The 20,841-nt window shown below is 37.5% G+C and overlaps 1 protein-coding gene across 4 annotated transcripts in view; it reads left to right on the top strand.

Annotated features, from left to right (window-relative positions):
* Nucleotides 1–20,341, top strand: part of LOC120765157 (transducin-like enhancer protein 1) — an 80,206-nt gene extending 59,865 nt beyond the window's left edge. For all 4 annotated transcript variants that reach the window (XM_040089675.1, XM_040089674.1, XM_040089676.1 and 1 more), the window contains 10 exons: nt 363–515; nt 1,341–1,485; nt 2,205–2,395; nt 3,847–3,923; nt 11,841–12,090; nt 13,763–14,010; nt 15,731–15,878; nt 16,267–16,417; nt 16,841–16,917; nt 17,088–20,341. In XM_040089675.1, the coding sequence (XP_039945609.1) occupies nt 363–515; nt 1,341–1,485; nt 2,205–2,395; nt 3,847–3,923; nt 11,841–12,090; nt 13,763–14,010; nt 15,731–15,878; nt 16,267–16,417; nt 16,841–16,917; nt 17,088–17,195 (1,548 nt within the window). In that variant the 3' untranslated portion in view covers nt 17,196–20,341. The remainder of the gene's footprint in view (nt 1–362; nt 516–1,340; nt 1,486–2,204; nt 2,396–3,846; nt 3,924–11,840; nt 12,091–13,762; nt 14,011–15,730; nt 15,879–16,266; nt 16,418–16,840; nt 16,918–17,087) is intronic.
* Nucleotides 20,342–20,841: the final 500 nt, after the last annotated feature.

The following is a 20,841-nucleotide window of genomic DNA, read 5'->3' as shown; positions in this document are numbered from 1 at the left end:
GTTACTGCAGTTTCTGTTGGTTTTTCCGTGCTCTTACCGCGTTTTCTGCCACTTGCTTTAGTTTGTACTTAGGTATGCTTTGCAAGCTCTGTGCTTGAAAACAATTTATGATTACATGTAGTGTAAAATAAAAACAGACTGCTTATTACATGACTTTACTTACTTCTCTAGGATGATGAAGGGATTTCAACTTTTTTCTATAAAGATAACAAAACATCTTGTCATTTGCACTTACTGCTTAAATTCTCCTAGCTTGTTTTGGTTGTTGTTGTTGTTTTTTTTTCCCCCATAGACTCCTTAGTGGTGTTTGTGTACCGGTTTATGACACGGTTCTACGCTGTTCTTCCCTCCCATTGTTTTAGGATCCTTCTTCCCCAAGGGCAAGTCCCACTCATTCACCACGTGAAAACGGTATAGATAAAACCCGCCTACTGAAGAAGGATGCCTCCAGCAGTCCAGCATCTACAGCCTCTTCAGGAAGTTCCACTTCCCTCAAATCCAAAGAAATGGGCCTGGTAGGTAGCAGTCTATGGTCCAGATAGTCTTCTTTCTTGTAAAATCTACCTCTCCTATTTTCTGCAACCACTTGTGGCACAAATTACCTGACATTAAGCTTTTGAGGCTGAAATTGACCACTGTCTTTCCAGATCTTTAAGGTATTACTGAGCTTTCCTCCTCAGCAGTATTTTCGACCTTGTATTGATTTCTTGTATTTCCTACATTTTTGTCAAATGAGTTGCAAATTTATTACAAGGAAGAAGAATTGTTTAAGCATTGGTTTGGGGAGCAGTAACTTATGGTTTAACATGATCTGTATATAGTCACTAAGAAGATCTTCAGGCTTTTGTTAAACGCCTCTAAATAAGATGTTATTCCTTGGAGACTTTTTCTTGTAGTATCACTAATAATATGATCTGATTCTCTGTAACTGTTGTGTCATGTCTTTATGATACTATCAACTATGGTGGCTTTTTTTTTTTTTTTTAATTTAGATTTTTTTCTGTCTAATAATAATTGAGATATTAATTATTTCAAACTAAAATAGCTTGGTAATGCATAAAGTATTTTCCTGAAGAAAAAATGAGCTCAGGCATTCCTTTTTCTATGCCAGTAGAAGAGGAAAAAATAGCTTTCTACGTTTCTTATTTTAATTTTGGCATCAATCAAAAAGGTCAACATTTCTCTCTCACGAGTTAATGTTGTCAGCATTGTGTGGATTTATGAAAATTGGCTGAGGGACTAGGTAGTAGGTGCCCAGCATCCCAGCTGCTGTTGTGATAAATTGCATAATATGGCCTGGATTAAAAATAATACTCATTTAATTTGTTTAATGATACCAGCATGAAAAAGCCAGCACGCCTGTTCTGAAATCCAGCACACCAACTCCTCGAGGTGATGTGCCAACCCCAGGCACTAGTGCAACTCCAGGACTCCGTCCAGGCCTTGGCAAACCTCCAACAATGGACCCTCTGGTTAACCAAGCTGGTAAATACATTACCTCATGTGTTTTTATGGTTCCAGAATTAATCTTTTTTTACACATGCGGCTGTTACCTAAATATATTGCTTTGTTCTTGATATCAAGAGAGGGCTTGATGAGAAGCAGATGTTTGGATTATCAGGAGTTTGAATATCTTTCTGTCTCTTAGTCTTCTTTGTTTACTTTTGTCTTTATCTTTTTTTGCAAATAATCCAGAGACTGAATGCAATATAGAAAGACTTCTCAGAACTTTTGCTGTTTATTCTGCATGCGATCTTTTCTCCAGTCTTTGTCTGAAACTACTAATATTTGCTGCAGTGCACAGTTTGACAAATGTTGGGGGAAGTTTACTTTTGCTATTCAGGCTGGTACACACAGTTGCTTCAGACATGAGCTGTGTAAACCATGTCTGTCAGCGTTACTGCTTAATTTGGCAAAGAAGAGATTAATGTAAACAGGGGAATATTACAGAAATGGAAATAGGTAATGCCTAGAAGAGATTGCTAGAAATAATTATCAAGTTCTGACTTCAGTAGGTCTTATTTACATTGAAAAGAGCTGGTGGTACTGACAGATTATGGCAATGTTTCTTGACAGTGTGTGAGAGGTGAAGGTGAGGGAGAAAAAAATGTTTAGGGGAGAAAGGTTACGGGAGGAAAAAAAAGGGCTTCTTTCCTGTGTGCAGGAATACATAAATAAACTCACTTAATTTCATTATTCTGTAGCTGCAGGTTTGCGGACACCACTGGCAGTACCAGGACCGTACCCTGCTCCATTTGGAATGGTACCTCATGCTGGCATGAATGGAGAGTTAACCAGTCCAGGTGCAGCCTATGCCAGTCTGCACAATATGTCACCCCAGATGAGTGCTGCTGCTGCTGCAGCTGCCGTGGTTGCCTATGGAAGATCTCCTATGGTAGGCCATACGCTGCATGCAATCTCAGTCCTGTGGGTTGTGGTTCACTGAGAAAAGCTCCATGCTTCATTTAGCACTTCGGAATTCCCAACTCATACCAGTGCCAGAGGCTTGACAGCTTCACTGCATGCTTCACTGCGTGCTTCACTTTGCTGTGTGACTGAAGAAACAAATTTGCACCTTGAAAACAAAGAATCTCATTGTATTAATGTAGGTTTTCTTTTTGTCCTTCACTTTCATCAGGGCTTTAACTGATGAATAAATGCAAAAAAATTATTTTGTGCTGCTCTGTATGAAAAAGTAGTTTCGGTAGACACTAAGTCTTTCATTGTACCTGTGGACATCTGCTTTTTTGTTGTCGAACCACATTTGTGTTCCATATAGACATAACAAATTAATCTTGAAGCATGTAAAAGTCTTTTTATCTGGGTCTCTGTCCCTGTATTTTGTTGGTTTTTTGGTGGAAGTCAACCTTAGAAGTTGGTCAGTACCTATTTTGGAGCTCTGAGATCAGGTGTTTTAAGAATAGTTGCTGTTTGTGGGTGTACTAAGTAAATGGAACCCTGGCAGTTATAGTAGCTTGTCACACAAAATAACCTAGGGGCCTGATTCTGCAAACATGAGCTCGATGGCAGCTTTCATGCATAGACAAACTGACCTACTTGTAAATTTGCAAAATTGGATTTATGCTTGTCAACTTCTCATTATTGTTTGTATGACCACTTCTTTCAAACTGGTAAAACAGGGCTTTTATGTGAAAATGTGCAGATTTTAAATAACTTACACCCTCCTTTTAATGCAATAACAATGCCTATTCTAGTATAATATTCAGAAGAAAAACTAAGCCTTTTTGGTCCAGAATTTGATAAACACTTTCTCAAGATACAAAAATACTTACTCAAGATACAAAAATTTAGTGGAATTGCAGCATGTAAAGAGAATTTCATTTTTTTAAGCTATGGATGAGCTTGTTTGCACCCCACAATTTCTCTTCTGTGAGAAATCTCAGATGCTGTGCCCACACAGAATGCTGTGGAGGCAGTGAGATCCTAGCTGGGGCCCAGAGCTACTTTCCAGCACCACTCTGTGCCAGCCTGAGTACGTGCTAGCTCTCTCAGAAGTGAAGAGCACTGGCATGACTTGGTGCTGACAGGGATTCTAATTCCAGGGTTAACAGGGCTCTCCCTGCTAACCAGGACTGCTGAGTTATGCTCAGTTGTGGGCATGCATGATAAATTATTTTCTGCTTTCATATGAGTGCTTCTATCAGAAGTATGCTCATGGAAAAGGTCTGGATTTGCCCCCCAGTGGAGGGCCATGCAGTTATCTGATACGTGGGTAAAAAACACCTTTTGGTTAAATGCATAGTACTTTGGGAGTGGAGAGAAGAGACTTGATGAGAAATGGATGAGGAATTCCAAGGGTGAGATTAATTCACTTTTTGTTGTCAGGTTGGGTTTGATCCTCCTCCTCACATGAGAGTTCCTGGAATCCCTCCAAACCTAGCAGGGATTCCTGGGGGAAAACCGTAAGTAACTTTTAACATTTTGGTAACATCTGCAATATTTTGAGGGAATGAAGTTATATTTGTCAGTGAACGGGGATTTCAAGAGGAATAGTATCTGGTTGATTTTAAGAGGGTGTTTTAGACTTCTCCAAGTAGAACCGACAGCATAAAAGTTCTCAAATGGTAGTTGTCGTATCCCAAACCAGGTGTGTGTATACCTATTTTCAAGGAAAAGTTGTTGAAGGTTTTACTCTAAAGTGTTTTATATATATATATATATTTTTTTTTTTTTTTTTTTTTTTTTTTTCCTGGGGGAAGTTAAGGGGACTACAAACTAAATGGTAAATAGTGGTAAAATGTGTTAGATAAATGAAACTAAAATATGCACTGCACTGAGGATAAATGTGTGGTGCAAACTTGCAGACTCCTTGTCTGGCACTTGTTTTATCAGGCATGGGAGTCTTCAACTGATGACAGTGGGTATCTGGAGCAGTTACTTTAGCAACAGATTATACATATCTTGCATAATGGAGCAAGCTATTTAGAACTTTTGTATGAGTGCAACTGGAGAGCAAAAGGATGGTGGTGCAGTTGTGGAGCAGGTGGTGCATAGATGTAGAAGTGTTTCCACAATGTTATTTGTATTTAAAAGTTTTGGGTTTTGGTGAAACAGTTATTAAATAAAATAATTCTATGATGCTGTGACTTACTGATGTTTCAATAAAATAAATTCAGCAGCATACATGAAATATTTCAGTAACTTGCCTTTGGTAGAACCATTGATCCTGAACTTAACCAGTGCAGTAGATTTGTGACCTCTGAAAATATGCAATTAATGTTTAGGTGTTTTTGGACAAGTACTCTATGAAGTTATTAACAGACCAAATTTAACTCAGCTGTTTCCCTGGAGAGAATGGGACAAAGAGAACTCTTAACAGTTTTTTCAACACTCTGTTAGAACCTGTTGTTTGTTCACACTTGGCAGTCAGTCCTGACTTCTCTTTCCACAGGAACTTGCAATTAGAATAGTTTTTCTCTACCTAGGTGCTTACATAATTTTGAAAGTTATTTAATATGTTGCATTTTCCCTGTGGGATGTTCATTTACATAATGTCTATTTACCAATCTAAATTTAATTTTCCCTTTTGCAGTTTCAGGAAACATTTAGAAACTATTGCTATTAGGATGCTAAGTTGTCAGACAGGGTGTGGTGAAAGTTATATACTCAGTTATATCTGTTTGCTTTGATTTTGGACTCCTGTTAGTAACTAGTAATATCAGTCTTGCACACATCCTTGAAAAGATACAAGTTTACAGGCAAAACAAAGTGTATATTTTTTTCTAATCTTTTCCTATAACAATAGGAAAGCAGCAGACTTAGTTTGGAAAGCCACCCTGAATGTGTTTTTGCTCCTGAGAACAGGCTTAGCTGTCTGTTGACAGTGTGAGAAACCTGTTAAATCTTGGTTGTACTTAAAGTTGGTAGTGTGTTGACAAGATTAGTGAAGTGAGGGCTCAATGTGTTGGTGTTGTGTATCAAATGCGGTGTGTTTAAATTTAGTGCAGTAAGGATCAGGCTTTCTACTCAAAACTCAGACACATTCTTGCTGACTTTCAAAGAATTTGGCATACTTAAATAAAATGCTTTTCAAAATTGTGTAATTGAGTGGCTCTAAGTTTTTACTTCTAAACGACTGTATTCATAAGCTTTCAAAACATATTTCATTATTAATGGCTTGCAATATTTTATATTGTAATGTAGTGAAACCTATTTTTGGTCAATCAGAAATTTTCTGTGGGTGAGTTCTAGTTGTTACACTGTTTCAGACAAAAGGAAAAAGCATATGTATACTGCTCTACTTTGAATCATGGTAATTTAGCTAAATTACTGTCGGGGGTGGGGGGGAAGCTGTGTAGGGGCTGCTTTGGGTTTTTTAAAATGTTTTTACCACTTGATCCACACTGCTTCAGATGCTGCCTACTTTGATAGGGCAGTCAAGTCCCTAGTCTCCACTTCATTTAATGTGTTCTGCAGTGTTTGAGGGTTTTGTGGTCATGTTACTCATACATTTCTTCTAAAATTACTTTTTTGCTTATCTTAGTGAAGCAAGCCTAAAATTCTATAAACTCATGGAATTGTCTTTCCTTTGACAGCTGTAAAACAATTTCATGTTTTAGTCTTGATTGGCTAGAAGCTGTCTGATACCTGCAGCATTTATGAGTATCTCACCTACTTCAGGTTTTTCTCATGTATCTTCTGTACAGTGAAGATATAATCGTGGTGGAGTACACCTTGTTTATTTTCACAGTCAGCCTTTTTCTTGAGCGCAGATATGGTGACACATTGAATTTGTTTTAATAAAACAAATGTGAAGTTTTAGTGAGTCTTATTGCAAGTAGTACAGAGAATTTTTGAATTTAACTATTGCATCCCTATTCATATGTGTATGCTTAAGGCTGCACATTTTTTATCAACAGTTATGCTTACATTGTTTTTTTCAGCCAAGAGAAAATTATGTTCCCTCCTTTCCAAAGGACACTTCTAGTGCCACCCAAGTCTGTTTTAACCTCTGTTCTGAGATCTGCTAATGACCTCCTTGTTACAAAAATGTGTAGCCTGTTAAAAACCCACTTGGACATGAACATGTGGTGTCTGAGTCCTGAACTCTTTTGTTTTGATGCATTTAAATATGCCCTGGACTGTAAGTTTTTGGTGTGTTGCTCCAATATTTTTTAATTTGTTTTGCAAACTCTTTCTAATAAGTACTTGGCTTTTAGTACTCTATGGCTGCTAAATTAACATTCTTATGGATTTCTGGTTTACATGAACCATGCCTTCTAATAGTTGGATTGTGGACTAAATAGCGTTTCAAGATTAGTGGTAAATTTATGTCCACAGTACTGCTTCCCTGGTGTCTAAAATTCTGAATTAATGGTAGTATTGAGGACAAATATATTTCTCAGCATGTTTTCCTGGACAGTGAGAAGAGCTGAAAATATACGTTTCTCATTTTAGTTGGAAAGGAAAACTTTATATGGTAAACGTTAAATCTTTCTCCTTGTACTTAAAAGCTGACTTTCATTGTGATTTTGGATAAGTGTACTATACTCTTTTGGAATTGCTTGATTTCAGTTCTGTTCTTCACATCTTCATATTTTTAGAGTGAATGTGCAATGAGAGATATTGTAAAGGAAAGCTCATTTTACCATGTTAGAGGAGATTAAGTGCTGTGTGCATCCCTGCCATTTATCTCTAAATAGACTTATTTTGTGACATGTATGAAGATGAAAATTCTGTATGAATACCTCTATCCTTATTTCTTGGCATTTTTTTCTATATGTTGAAACAACACACATGGGTATTCACTGTTTCTTGTGATAACTACAATTAAAAATGAGCTGCAGTGCAAAGAAAAGCTGAAAGTAAAACAGTCATGAAAGGAGGGAACTTCTTGCTCCTGTGGGTATTTTGCTAGTTGAAGAAGTCTGCTTGAAGTGGAGGGATAAACTGCAAGTTTTTGAGAGACTTTTTTTTTTTTAAGGCACAGTGCTTTAGTAGGCAGGAATGATGTGCATTTGTACATCAATCTGAATAGCTGGCAGGTTAGTAGCTGGCAGGTTAGTTAAGTTAATTTGCTGTATTCTTGAACTCTCCTCAGCATGTCAGATGATACTTATTTGCTGTATACTTACTTGGAAATTGGAGAGTTAAGGGGAAAAACTAGTTTGTGCTAGTATCACTTAATCATGTTGGTGTGCATAAGAACTGCACTGTTTCTCAGTAGCTACTGCTTTAACACACACGAGAGAAGTCTCTGGATCCAGTAATTCAGAAGACTACTTCCATTATTCAGAAATAATGTGATAGTATACTATTTCTCAGAACTCTTCTAAGTAAAAGGCGTGGAAGTTTGTCTTGTTATTGTTCTTGTCATAATATTCAGTGAATTAAAGTGTATATTTATGTATTACTTGGTATGTACTTAGCTTATTTTATATTAAATTTAATTGCATTTTTATAAGATATTTTTCTTTGTTTGTTGTTAGCCCAACAAAAGGAAGGACTCTTCCTTTGACCAAAGAGGGATATTCATGGAATCCATGATAGGATAGCCATCTTTGATACAGACTGAATGCTCTGAGTGAGACAGAAAACTGTGCTAGTCATGAGACTAAACAGCAGTTTCTGTCATACATGGTCAATTCTAAAAGAAAAATGGGTGGTCAAGTGATGCCGGTTTAGAAATCCTGAACCTTAGCAAACTCAATGATTTGCCAGATTTTGCTAACTGTTGACTCTTTTGAGGTTAGATAATGAAAATTCGTGTCATTTTTGAGAATTGAGGCCTGTGGATATGTCTAGTGCATTAAAAATTGAGTCTTCTGTAGGTGTAAGTGCAGTCCTTCTCAGAAGCAGCAGGATCTCTCTCATGGTGAGGAAGCCAACTGAGCTGCGAATAGTCATTTGCCCTGTTATCTCCAGTGCCTCATTCTTCTGGAGACAGACACTTTCCTTGTCCAGGGAGTGTCAGGAATGTCAGTCTGATAAAACAATGCAAGCCTTTTCAAGATTAAAAGGTATTGTGTAACAAAAGTTATACCATAATACCTAGCAGATACAAGTCACTAGATTACCATACTATAAGTATGCTGGCAGTGGCGATGTTAGCATTACATGCCACATATATTCAAGCAAACAGGAACATTTACTGTTTTAAGTGCTTGTCTTGGCAGAGGAGTTCAGTAAACTGTAGCCATTTCTTTCTACAGTGGATTGCAGATAACCTGCACTGTAGAAAAAGCTGTCCTGGCTTGTAAGAAACTATCACTGATCTGTTTGTTAGCATCAAACTCAGTCATCCTGTGTCCTGATCAACCAGTCTTACAAGCAAATGCTAGAAAAGAATGTCTGCTTCCATGATTAGTGTAGCCCCACTTTAAACGTAGACATACTGATAAAACTCTACGTGACTAAAAAATACACTGGGTAGGCCTCTGATGTTTCAAAGCATAAGAGCAATTACAATTTTACAGTAAACGGGAAGTGCTTGGAAAAAGTTTCTTTTGTCTTCCTCACACCCCATCTCAGCAAGAACTGTGGAGGTCTGTGTGTGCACCTGAGCATTTCAAAACACTAATTATTTAGGTATTTTGAATTGAACAGAACATTTGAGCTGTAACCTTCAAATAAAAAAAAAAAAAAAAGTCATGGACAAGTAGATTATTTGTCTTGGACATGCTGGAAAAAAATGCTTAATATGTGCTTAATTGTTTTGCTTCAGTCCATGATAAAAGCAAGGGCAGGCTGAAACTTCCAAGTTGTATAGTTCTGTGTACTCTTATTACTGCTAATGAATACTCTGCAACTGACTTTGATCTGGAGCCCAGGATGGGTCCAAGCTTTTCAGTGTCTTAAGTGCTATGACTCCTTTGTTGGATTCTGTAAATGAACCTGAGCAGTTCAGCCTCAAGCAGTCTTGTTGGCACTCCCATTCTGCTTCCTCTCCATCTGTTTAATGAATACCTACTTTGAGACAATCTTGTCTTTACTCTTCTTCACAGAGAGGAAAGGGTTTCTAGTTAAGCCTTTACATTATATATTAACTCTTCATACAAAAAGCCAGAAAGGGTCCCATGGGACAAAATACATTTGATATACTGTGTGCCTTTTGTACATGTAAAAGAGTGAACATTGCACTTCCTTTCTTATCTTAAATTTTCCCTTCCTGATATCTCTGTGACAAAAAAAGATGCCATTTTTTGCACTTGCTCATCCTCTATGTCTGTGTACTCTCTGAGCAAGCTTTCTGCTTATACGTCCAACCATGAAACATAAATGAGACAGGAATTGCATACATATGCACTTACAATTTCTCCTCTGTTTAAGAGCAGTTACTGTTAACCAGTTTTTACCCTTGACTTAAGAAAAAAACTGTGATATTGCATGGATTGATTGTTTTCAGTCTTTCTGTGTGAAAGTGAAAGAGCTGTAGACTTTTCATCTCTCTGAAGATATTTCAGAGGAATATCTTGTGCCCAGGAAAAGAGCAGATTCACTTGCTTTGTGATGTCTGTTAGTTCAAGGCATTTTCCTTATTCCTTCATTTCAAACTGTGTGATACTTGGGAACACGTAATAAAATACCTTGAAAATACTAGCCTATTATTCAGAACAGAAGATTTAATAGAAATATCTATTTTTGAGTTCTTGGAAGATTGATGTGATACTAAATACTTGAGCTACAGTGATTGAAGATTTCTGAGGAAGGAAGTAGATTTGGAAAAGAAAGGGAAGTTCTGAACAGAAGAATATATTAGAAATGTTTACAGTAGGGAGATGGCAGCACAATGAAAAAATAAATATAATTTTTAATCCACTTTGGCCTCTTGAAGGATGCTGTTGATGTAACAACAGCACCAAAAGCATGAGCTATGGGTGCACTTACAACAGAAATAGCAAAAAAGAAGTTCACTAGTATAGCAAAACCAGCCTCTTGCAGTAGTATTTTCATTATTAGTTAAAATAAGCAAATAAATTAACCCCCCTTAGACCTGAAACCTTCATTAGTTGGCATTTGTGCCCTTGTCCTTAGGTAGAGCTGACTTTAAATTTTTCAGTGACCATGAAAAAATTATTTCATGTACTTTCCCTGAGGAGTGTTTTTATTCAGTGCTAGAATGTCATTTCCTCAACCCTCAGTTTCCATAAACTTGAAATCATGCAATGAATACAAATAAAAGGTATTTCTGAAGTGCCAAAAGTACCTGGAAAACTGACCCTTTCAGGTTTTTCAATGTACTTATTCAAGAAAACAGAATTATGAGAAGGTGATCATCAGCTTTCTGATGAAATCTGTATGCAACCACTCTGTGTTTCCATTTGCTGTTTAAAGCACTACGTACCAGCTAGAAAGAGGGGATATGAGCACAGCCAGTGGTGCTGTTAAAGATCAGATACAGGAATCAAGCAAAACTTTGGCTTGTGGTACTGCAAGACTGTTGTTGTGTATTATTTGGGTTTATATTGTATTTAATTTTTATATTGGGTTTTGTAATAGTTTCTTCCGTACCCCCCTATTCCCCTGGAAAATGTATCATCCCAAAGTTTGTCCCTGCTCCTTTTCCCCATCCCTTCTGCCACACTGGAATGTAATCCAACTCTGTTCCACTTGCACCTTATCCTTGATTGGGTAGTGGCTTGTACCCTCTAGCCCCTTCCATGGATATAAGCCCGGAAGAGTGCGTGGAATGCATCTCGCCTGGGGGATAAGGACCAGGCTCCTGACCCTGTGGGGGCAGGACCACAGGAGAAAGACTGAATAAAGCCCTGATTCCCCCCAGATCAAGTGCAGAGACCCTTCCTTTTGCCATTGGCGGGTGCCTGCTCTCTCTAAAGGAAAAGGTTCACAACCGCTCTGCGATCTATGGGGCCCTGAAGAAAAATCCTTCCAACTGTTTGTCTCTCAAGCTAGCCAAGGCAAAAATGGAGCAGGGGCTCCAGGAGAGAGTCTGCCATACAAGGCAACAGGCACAAGCTTCATGGAAGGATGAGAGTAGTGTCTGGTGAAGGACTGCTGCTGTAGGACTTATGGTGATGAGACTCGGATCTCCTAGCTAGAAACCAGGGGCTAAAAGGTCTCGATTATCTAAGTGGTTGAGGGATAGCAGCCATGACCTTGGTCTATAGAGTTAAGGACGGCATTTAACCTTCTTCCCCATTACACAAATGCTTCAGCTGAGGCAAACTGAAAATTTTTATTGTGAATCCTTGTCTCCTGAGGGCTCATCTGCCTCTATTACTTGGCACTGTAGCTCTGATTTTCATGAGATGATTGGCGAAGAGCTAAAATGAAAAATACTGTGTTTTTCTTGCTTTGTAGTTCTGTAATGACTGATTTTTTTTAATTGTTTTGTCTTTTCTCTTTCTCTTCCCCAAAAGAGCCTACTCCTTTCATGTTACTGCAGATGGTCAAATGCAGCCAGTTCCTTTCCCTCCTGACGCCCTCATCGGTCCAGGAATCCCTCGCCATGCCCGTCAGATCAACACCCTGAACCACGGGGAAGTTGTGTGTGCAGTTACCATCAGCAACCCCACGAGACACGTGTACACAGGTGGGAAGGGCTGTGTCAAGGTTTGGGACATCAGTCAGCCTGGCAACAAGAGCCCTGTCTCTCAGCTGGACTGCCTGGTAGGTGAACAGGAATTTATGCACAAGGGTAGCATCTCCTTAGAGACTCAGAAAAAAAAAAAAAAAAAAGCTGCCCTTGTTTGGATTTTGTTCATATTAGGAGGAAATAGCAGGCAGATCTGTTTCCTGGTGTCTTTTTTTTTTTTTTTTTTCCATACATAACGGTGTTACAGAGAATAATGCTAGTTTGTTTACTGATAATTATCATTAAGGGTCAAATAACAGATTAGATCCGATTTCTGGATAGAACATGTACATCATGTTTTGAATAAAATGTGATTTTTTTTTTCTTCCCCCCGCTTTGTAGTTATACTGATGATTTTTGGGCATGAGTTTAAAAGAAATGTAGCTTGTCTTCTGCAGAGCTGCAGAGAACCTTCCTAGGTCTTTCATTCACACAAGGAGCAAAAACGTAATTTTTTTAAGATTATAGCAGCCACATACTGAAATAATGTGACACAGTACCAAAGGTTACTTTAAGTTTTGCTATGATTTTTGTTCATGATCCCCTAGTTACATATGTAGGCTGGTTATTTTCACATGTGCAGGGTACTGGGTGCAACAGTATAGGTAGCTGAAAAAGTTATTCAGAAAAAGGTAATGGCTCAGTATGAGATACTTTTCACTAGAAGCAGCATAGAAGTTTGTGCAGTGTTAACTGAGAAGACTTAATGTTGCCAAGCACAGCAATATGTGTTGTAAATTAAAATTCTAGTTTCAGTGTTGATCCAATTAAATGTGGTGGAGGGTTTGGGGTTTTTTACCCTTTGTAATTTCTTTACTGCTATCATTTTGTAATTGTCTAGTAGTAACAGTGGAGTTAAATAGGTCTTTTGTTCTGTGGCAGGTATTGGTCTAGATGCAGAGCCTTCATTTTAGTTACAGAGCTGTAATGACTGATTTAGTCAGCATTTTCACTGCCCTTGCTTCTTTGTTACAAATCAAAAAAAAAAAAATAGTAGGAATGCTGCAAACTAATTCTTGCAGTGTTTTTTTCTGTGTATTGAGTTACAGATCTTAATCATCAATTTAGTAAAAACTGTTGCCAGTTGTAATAAGGAAAGAAAAGTCTTATGTCACTAATTCCCCCTCAGTACCTCTCAAATCAACAGTAGTATCACAAACAACAGATCAATGTGTGCAATAAGAATCACGCTGAACAACAAAGGACCAACATAACTGCAGGACCAATACAGGAATCTGTAATCTTTCAACTAATACTGAATGCAAAATAGTATTTGAAAGAAAAATTCTAAAATCTGAAGGGCATGAAACTAGAATGACATTTTCATATAGGGCTGTTAAATGCCAACTGAAAGGTCATTTGCTTTAATATTTCTGTTGTTGGTTACCTTCACTGATGGAGTACATTTGCAGAAAAGCAATCTTACTTTGGCTCTGTTTTTGTGTAACAAGATAGAAAACCTTCCATTCGTCACATTTGAAACAGAGTAGATTGTGGCAACAGGAGTTTGCAGTTTTAATTTCTGCAGCTGCAGTTTCTAATTAGTGATGAAATCTAGGTGTTTCCAGCATTTTAGGATCTGCTGGTTTGTTTTCAGTACTTTGGTAATGGAAAAAGTACCAAACTGTTTGAAACTTTGATGCAGTCAGAATTACATTAGAGGTCATTACTGGCAGGTGCATAACTGAGGTGATCTGTGTTCTGCAGAACAGAGATAACTACATCCGCTCCTGCAAATTGCTGCCCGATGGATGCACCCTCATCGTTGGCGGGGAAGCCAGCACATTATCCATATGGGACCTGGCAGCTCCAACTCCTCGGATAAAAGCAGAGCTGACATCCTCAGCACCTGCCTGCTATGCTCTGGCTATCAGCCCTGATTCCAAGGTGTGCTTTTCCTGCTGCAGTGATGGGAACATTGCAGTGTGGGATTTGCACAATCAGACATTGGTCAGGTGAGTTGTTGTTTACAGAAAATTTTAATAGAAGTTATTCTTTGGACAGCTGCATAAATATTTATCTCCCTGAATAGGGTTTATGACAGCAAAGTAAATAGTGTCCCTTACTCAAAGAAATGGTTTACACCCAAGTTAGGCAGAAACTAGTTTTGGAAGCTTCAGCCTAGTCTTGGAAGATGTGTTTTCAGGGTTGGTCCATAACCTACTGTAGTCAGTGTAGAAGCTCCTATGGGTCTCTTATTTGGGATTGGTCTGCAGGTTTCTACAAACAGCATTCTTGCTGGTTTGTTACTGATAAAGACTGAACGTGCCTTTTAAGGAACATTTTGAGGTTTGTTCTTTGTCTTAAGCCTTTTTAAGTAAAAATGAGTATTTACAATTCTTATGTAGCGATGGTAAGTAGTAAAATTAATCTTACAAAAGGGGCTGAAAGCATGGATCTCTTCAGTTCTTTAGGAAAGCACAGGGGCTTACTATAAGATAAATTTAATTTATGCTTACCAAAGTGGTAGTGGCATACAATATTTTGAGAAGAGAGAGTCTGATTTGGGTATAAGCCATGATACCTTGAAAGTTCTGAACACAAAACCTAAAGAATATGCTTAGTCTGCTGCGTTTCAGTTAAACTTCTTGTATGTCCATAATTAGCTGAAAATTATATGCGGAGAGTTGTGTTAATGTGCACACAAGTTTTATTTTCTGTTGAACCTTTAGGTCAATAGATACAATTTTAGTTATATAAAGTTTTCACTTTGTCATGTGCATACTTAGTCTCTGTAAAGGTGCACTTGGCAGCATCTATACACATCTATGAACATCTTGCTGTTTAAATGGTTACTGTGTGTGTTCCCACCATTTGCACACTGGTCTTGCTGGTTGATAACAAACACAATTTTGACACCAGAGCTACTGAACAAAATGCGCCATGTGACCTTTCTGTGGCAGCTCTTGGTAATTCATACGCTTCGTTCCCAAGTTAATTGTCTTTTCCCCATCTGCCCTCCACTGTTCACACTGAGGCATAGGACTTTGCTAAAGCTAATTCCTGACGAACAATACAGGAGCCTCAGAATGCTTTCTTGCCCAAGGATTAAGAACAACTTGAGGTGACCTGGTTGCTGAAAGCTGATAGATGCTAATGAGAAGGTTATAAAACAAACTACACCATTTATTTTTTTCTATCTCCTGCCACAGAGAATGCAACTTTGTCACTCAGCAATGCTTATGTTTAACTATCTGGATCTCTATCTGGATCCCTTTCTATTAGTATATCTGCTTGTTATTTATCATCTTGACTTGCAGCCAAAAAAAAAAAAAAACCAGGAGCTGTTTTCTGAAATTGGAGGTTTTATTTTCTGACCACTTTGATTTAATCTGAGTTATCCTTAGTGGTTTTACTGGAGTTTCTGTGCTTTAATATTCTTGTGAGTGGGTTGGTGAATTTTTTTGTGTTTTTTGTTGTTTTGTTTTCTTTTTTCACAACCTGATAGGAAATATTTGACTTTATTCAGCTAGCCATGATGCAGTTCATTCCTCTAGCACCTGAAAAATGTATTTGTAATACTGGCATTTAATGCTCAGTGAGAGGGAGGGGCTGGTTTTCGTTCGTCAGACACAGAACAGATGACACATGTACAGAGTCCAAAACTAACACCACAACAGTGTTTACCTTGAGCTCTGGCAGGAAATCATTATTCAATCTGGTTTGTTTTATCAGGCAATTCCAGGGCCACACAGATGGAGCCAGCTGTATTGACATTTCTAATGATGGTACCAAGCTCTGGACAGGAGGTTTGGATAACACTGTCAGATCCTGGGACTTGAGAGAAGGGAGACAGCTACAACAGCATGACTTCACATCACAGGTAACTGCATTTTCCGCAGCTTGTGGCAATGGGTGGGGTGGGAAGGAAATCCTTAGGATCAAAGGTAAGACTGAACCCAGTAGAACTTGCAGATTGTTCCCTCTCTTCCTTTTGGCTGCTCACAACACAGTATTTTGAAGCTTTCTTATGTGCTTAGATTACAGAAGAAAATGGCAGCCTGACACTACTCTTTTCCTATTTTTCTAAGTTAATATGTAAAAACTGTGGTTATTTAATTACTCAAATTTTGAACTGCAGTTTTGCTGTTGAACTGTAAATTTGCCCTTATCTCTCACTGTATCCCCCTCACAAACAATTTTAACTGCAGAAAAAAATTGTCTATAGGAAAAAAAATTATATTTAAAAAAAAATGTGGTTTAATTTTCAGATATTTTCACTTGGTTATTGTCCTACTGGTGAATGGTTAGCTGTGGGAATGGAGAGCAGCAATGTCGAAGTGCTACATGTAAATAAACCAGACAAGTATCAACTGCACCTTCACGAGAGCTGTGTATTGTCACTCAAGTTTGCTTACTGTGGTAAGTTGCCCTGAACACAGAACTGGAGGTCAGGGCTCTTAATTCATGTTTTGCTGATTAGTTATTTCATAGTCATTAGTTATTACATCTCAGTTTCTTAAGTAATGCATAAATATCTCTGCTTTATGAATTCAAATGCACTTATCTACAAACAACCATCTGTTTGTCTAGAGGCTGCCATGAGGATTGATTCACGTGTAAAAAGCTATTTCTCTTTGAGGAGTTAAGGGATTTCCTAGCTTGTAACACACTGCAAACACGCTGAGCATCCGCATTCATTGTAAGCAAGAGTACTGTGTTGATTAGTAGTAAGGGCTTTTATAAGGGCAATTAGGTAACAGATTTCATTTATGTGAATTGAAAACTCAAAATTGGTCAGATGTCTCTTTCATGTTTCTGTAATCCTTCTGGTTTATATTCTAGGTAAATGGTTTGTGAGTACTGGGAAAGATAACCTTCTTAATGCATGGAGAACTCCTTACGGAGCCAGTATCTTCCAGGTGAGGATGATGTTGCTTTTAATGAAAAAAAAAAAAAAAAAAATAACATGCAGAATTCCAAGAGTGGAATCAGATATCTCCACATATGTGATCTACCTAAAATGAGATGATGAAATGAGGGTAAACAGACTTCTTTTTAATGATGTAATATATTTCTATTTTTCTTCTAGTCCAAAGAATCTTCATCAGTGCTTAGCTGTGACATCTCTGTGGATGATAAGTACATAGTCACTGGCTCTGGAGACAAAAAGGCTACAGTCTATGAAGTTATCTACTGAAAGATATGATGGGGATATTCTTTTAGAGGTTGAACTGGGCCAAAATTTTTTGTAGAAGTAGAAAGGTTTTAAATTTTTGAAAGGAACAAAAGTGTTGATATTCCAGACCTTGCCATGAAACTACTCCAATTTTTCAAAATAGAAGGCAACATGCAGCAACTAAGTATTGGCTACGTGGACCAGACAGAACACAGAGGCAAGACGGACGGATGTAGCCTAGGTTTTTGACATCGTTTTTAAAAGCCAAGTATACTGAAGAATGTTGGAGCCTTTTATTTTTTTCTTTTTGTGACCTCATGCAAATTTTTCTCATTGCCTAAATATGGGGGATAAATACTTTTCTGTTCCTTGCAGTTCAAGTTGCATTCTGTCCTGTGTAGAACAGCAGTATCTCAGATGAATTTGTTTCCCGATTTTGCATCTTGTGATATGTTTTTGTATTTTTGTTGAAGGTCAAACATTTGTATAAATTGTAAATATATTTAGTTTACTACAGTAAAGGCTTTAGTACCAACGACCAGTCTTCCCCTTTGCCCCTTCCCTGCTTGCCCTGCTTATTTAAAATTGAAAACCTTTTGGGGATATAAGTACCTTTTTAGGAGTAAAAGAAAACACTATGTATAGTTTGAAAATGGTGTCTTATTCTTTATAACTATTCTTAGATTCCTTTATCATACTTCAAAGTAGTTGATTTGACATACTAGGGTATCATGTCCAGTAGATATTGTCTTGTTCTACAGAAACTTAAAGGCAATTTTGTACTAATTATAGTGTAAATATAAAAATTGAACATTTCATAAAGCTGTGCAGTTTAAGTTTATTCTGATGTCCTACGTATATGTTCTTTGGCAGATACAGTAATATGTGCCTGATTATAACTCATTTGGTCATTTTGCTAGAAGAGGAGGTGACATGCCTGTTCTTTTTCCCCCAGCTGAACAGAATTCATGTAAGACTGCATTGCAAATAAGTACATCAGAGCCTTTATTCATTATATGAGGATGTCTGTGATTAGATGAGCTAGATAAGTTGCATCCTTCATGTTTTACAGAGAAGTGGTAGTTAATACCATTTCCTTTTTAAAGTCTTGTCTATACTTAGATACTCAGGTAAATTTTACTAAATTACCAAAAGTGTGAGTTTTACAGGGGATTGCTTAAAGATGTTAAATACTTGCAGGGTTGCAAGTGAAGTGAATTAAATGAAGTTAAACTTGCTTCTTAATTTCTTGTGAGAATATTGACAAAGGAATATTTTGTTTTTTAATTAATCCACTCTACAAATTAATTGGAATTAATTTTCCTGAGTGTCCCATGTTCTGCAGGCCAATAGGCTCTATGTATTCACGCTGAGCAATCTTTGAGTCCTTTCCATTATCATATCACTGTGGGACATCTGTGAAGAGCCATGATAAGCAGCCAGTTACCAAAGCTATGCATCTTCAAGTTTTCTTGGTGTACTCAAGAGCAATGGATGAGGAGAGAATGTGTTCACTTTATTTAACTATTATCTTTTCAGTCTAATGTGTTCTACCATTGTGTGCTAGACAACAAACTTTGCTGTTACACTGATGAGAGCCATACATTTCCTACATTCTGTAATTTGGTTAGAATTTCTGTTGCTAATGGAGAGCACAGATGAACAGAAGGATTTCTTTGAACAACTAATTTAGATTACACAAACTGGCAGACAGAAGAAATGCAGCTTTCTCATTTTGCTAGTATTCAACCATGGCCTGTGTACCTGCTCTTTCAAAGACACGTAGGTGGGAAGAAACAAGCTTGACTGACAGATGCATTGATTGGATAAGGAATTTTTCATCTGGGGGCAAATTTTATCTAAGTTTCTAAGTTTGAAGAGACACAGGTTTTCTTTTCAATTTACATGACCATTGTACTGAAACCATTTTCTAGCATTGAGAAGTGTTATAGCCTTAATGTATTCACATTGCATCCAGAATGTAAAATGTTACCCGTTCAGGATAATCTGGTCTCCTAGCCATTTAAAATTAGCATTCTACCAATATGTATCCATATATATATCTTTGTTGATTTCTTAGTTCTTAATTTGTATCTGTATGAAAATGACAGACCAGTTTAGATGCTGGTCATGTTGCTTTCAGACTTAATGGGGCAAAAAGCAGAATCATCAGACTTTTCAAATAATTATATTTGCTACACTGAAATACTGGGAGATGCTGTGCCATTTTTAAAAAAGAAAGTTTTGAAACAAGAGTATTTATGAGATTACTTGATTTTTACATTTTTTATATTGAATTTTTTCTGAACATCTGGCTTTGGTGGTCATCATTGACTTCCGCAACACTGGCAAATTTGCTTTAGTTAGGACCTTTGGAACTTTTTGCCAAACTGCTATCACCTTGGTTTTTACTTTGTAGGTATCCCTTTGCTGTTCCCTGAAGTCAATATCAGAGGAACCAAGAATGCATGTATTCTTACACATCCATCTAAATTTAAAAGAAAATCCTCACAAGTGTAATTGGTCAGCTATATGTTGTGACATAGTACTTGCTAGTAAGATCACATACTTTTCAATCTCGGGGTTCAAAATCATAGGAAAATCTTAAAATACCTTGGTTTTTTGGCTTCTAGAATGCACAGTGTGTTAGAGCAGTTATGGAACCAGAAATTTGTGCATGTGAATGAATTTAATCATATTAGTATTGTGTATTTCTTGATTGTAGTTAGGAAATTAATTTCACTTCTCCCTCCCCCCCCCCCATTATATCTACTTTTTGCCTTGGGTCTAATAATTAGTGGATACATGAAAATCTCTGGATGCATCATCTGTACTTGTGAATGAGTAGTTACCTCCATTTGTTGTTTCAGATTTCACTTAATGTTTATAAAACATCGTGAGTTTTTTTATTTGTCAGATAGTAAAGCATATTCTACTTGCAGATGTAATTTTTAATGAAAAGACAGATATGCTGAACTCCTAGCATGTCTGTCTATGCAATTACCTAAAAGATATAAGACTTGTGAAGCTTAAAACTTTTGCAAGTTCTTGTAGCCCTGTGTAAAGTAGTGGGTGGAAATAATTGCTTATTGAATTAAAAAACAAACCAACCAAGATCAGCAGGAACAGAAAAGGCACTGGGAAAACCATATGGGGAAAAAGAAGTGCACTAGTAACTATTGTGTAGGTAATTTTTTTTTTTCTTGGCGGGGGGGGGGGGGGTGGGGGGGTGGTCAATTACAGTCCTGAAAGACTTCCTTTGATTAGCCTCTTTTTCGGACAGTCTTTGTATGCTGGGTGGCCTTCAGTATTCAGAGATGTCTGAATGCTACTCTGGCAAATGCTAGTGCTGAATAGAAGCAGGGTGTCCTTACAAAAGACATTTTGGATGTCAGTGCAAACAATAACTGATGAAGAGGGGATTTCTGGTAATACCAATTCAACTGAACAAAATCCTTTGTGAGCTTTAATATGTATATTTTGTGTATGTGCATTTAGCATAAACCTTCATAAATTGATTGTGCAGAAGGTCATATCATCCCACACAGTGTATTTGTCAGTGTGTCACTTTCTTTTTGATTATAATTCCAAGCAACGATAGTTCCCCATGTTAGTCTACAAGACACTGGTATCTGAGAGAGAAGATTCACCTACATTAGTTCTTTCT

The sequence above is a fragment of the Hirundo rustica genome, chromosome Z (genome assembly GCF_015227805.2).
Source record: "Hirundo rustica isolate bHirRus1 chromosome Z, bHirRus1.pri.v3, whole genome shotgun sequence".
NCBI lineage: Eukaryota > Metazoa > Chordata > Aves > Passeriformes > Hirundinidae > Hirundo > Hirundo rustica.
This window is presented reverse-complemented; position numbering and strand designations above follow the sequence as displayed.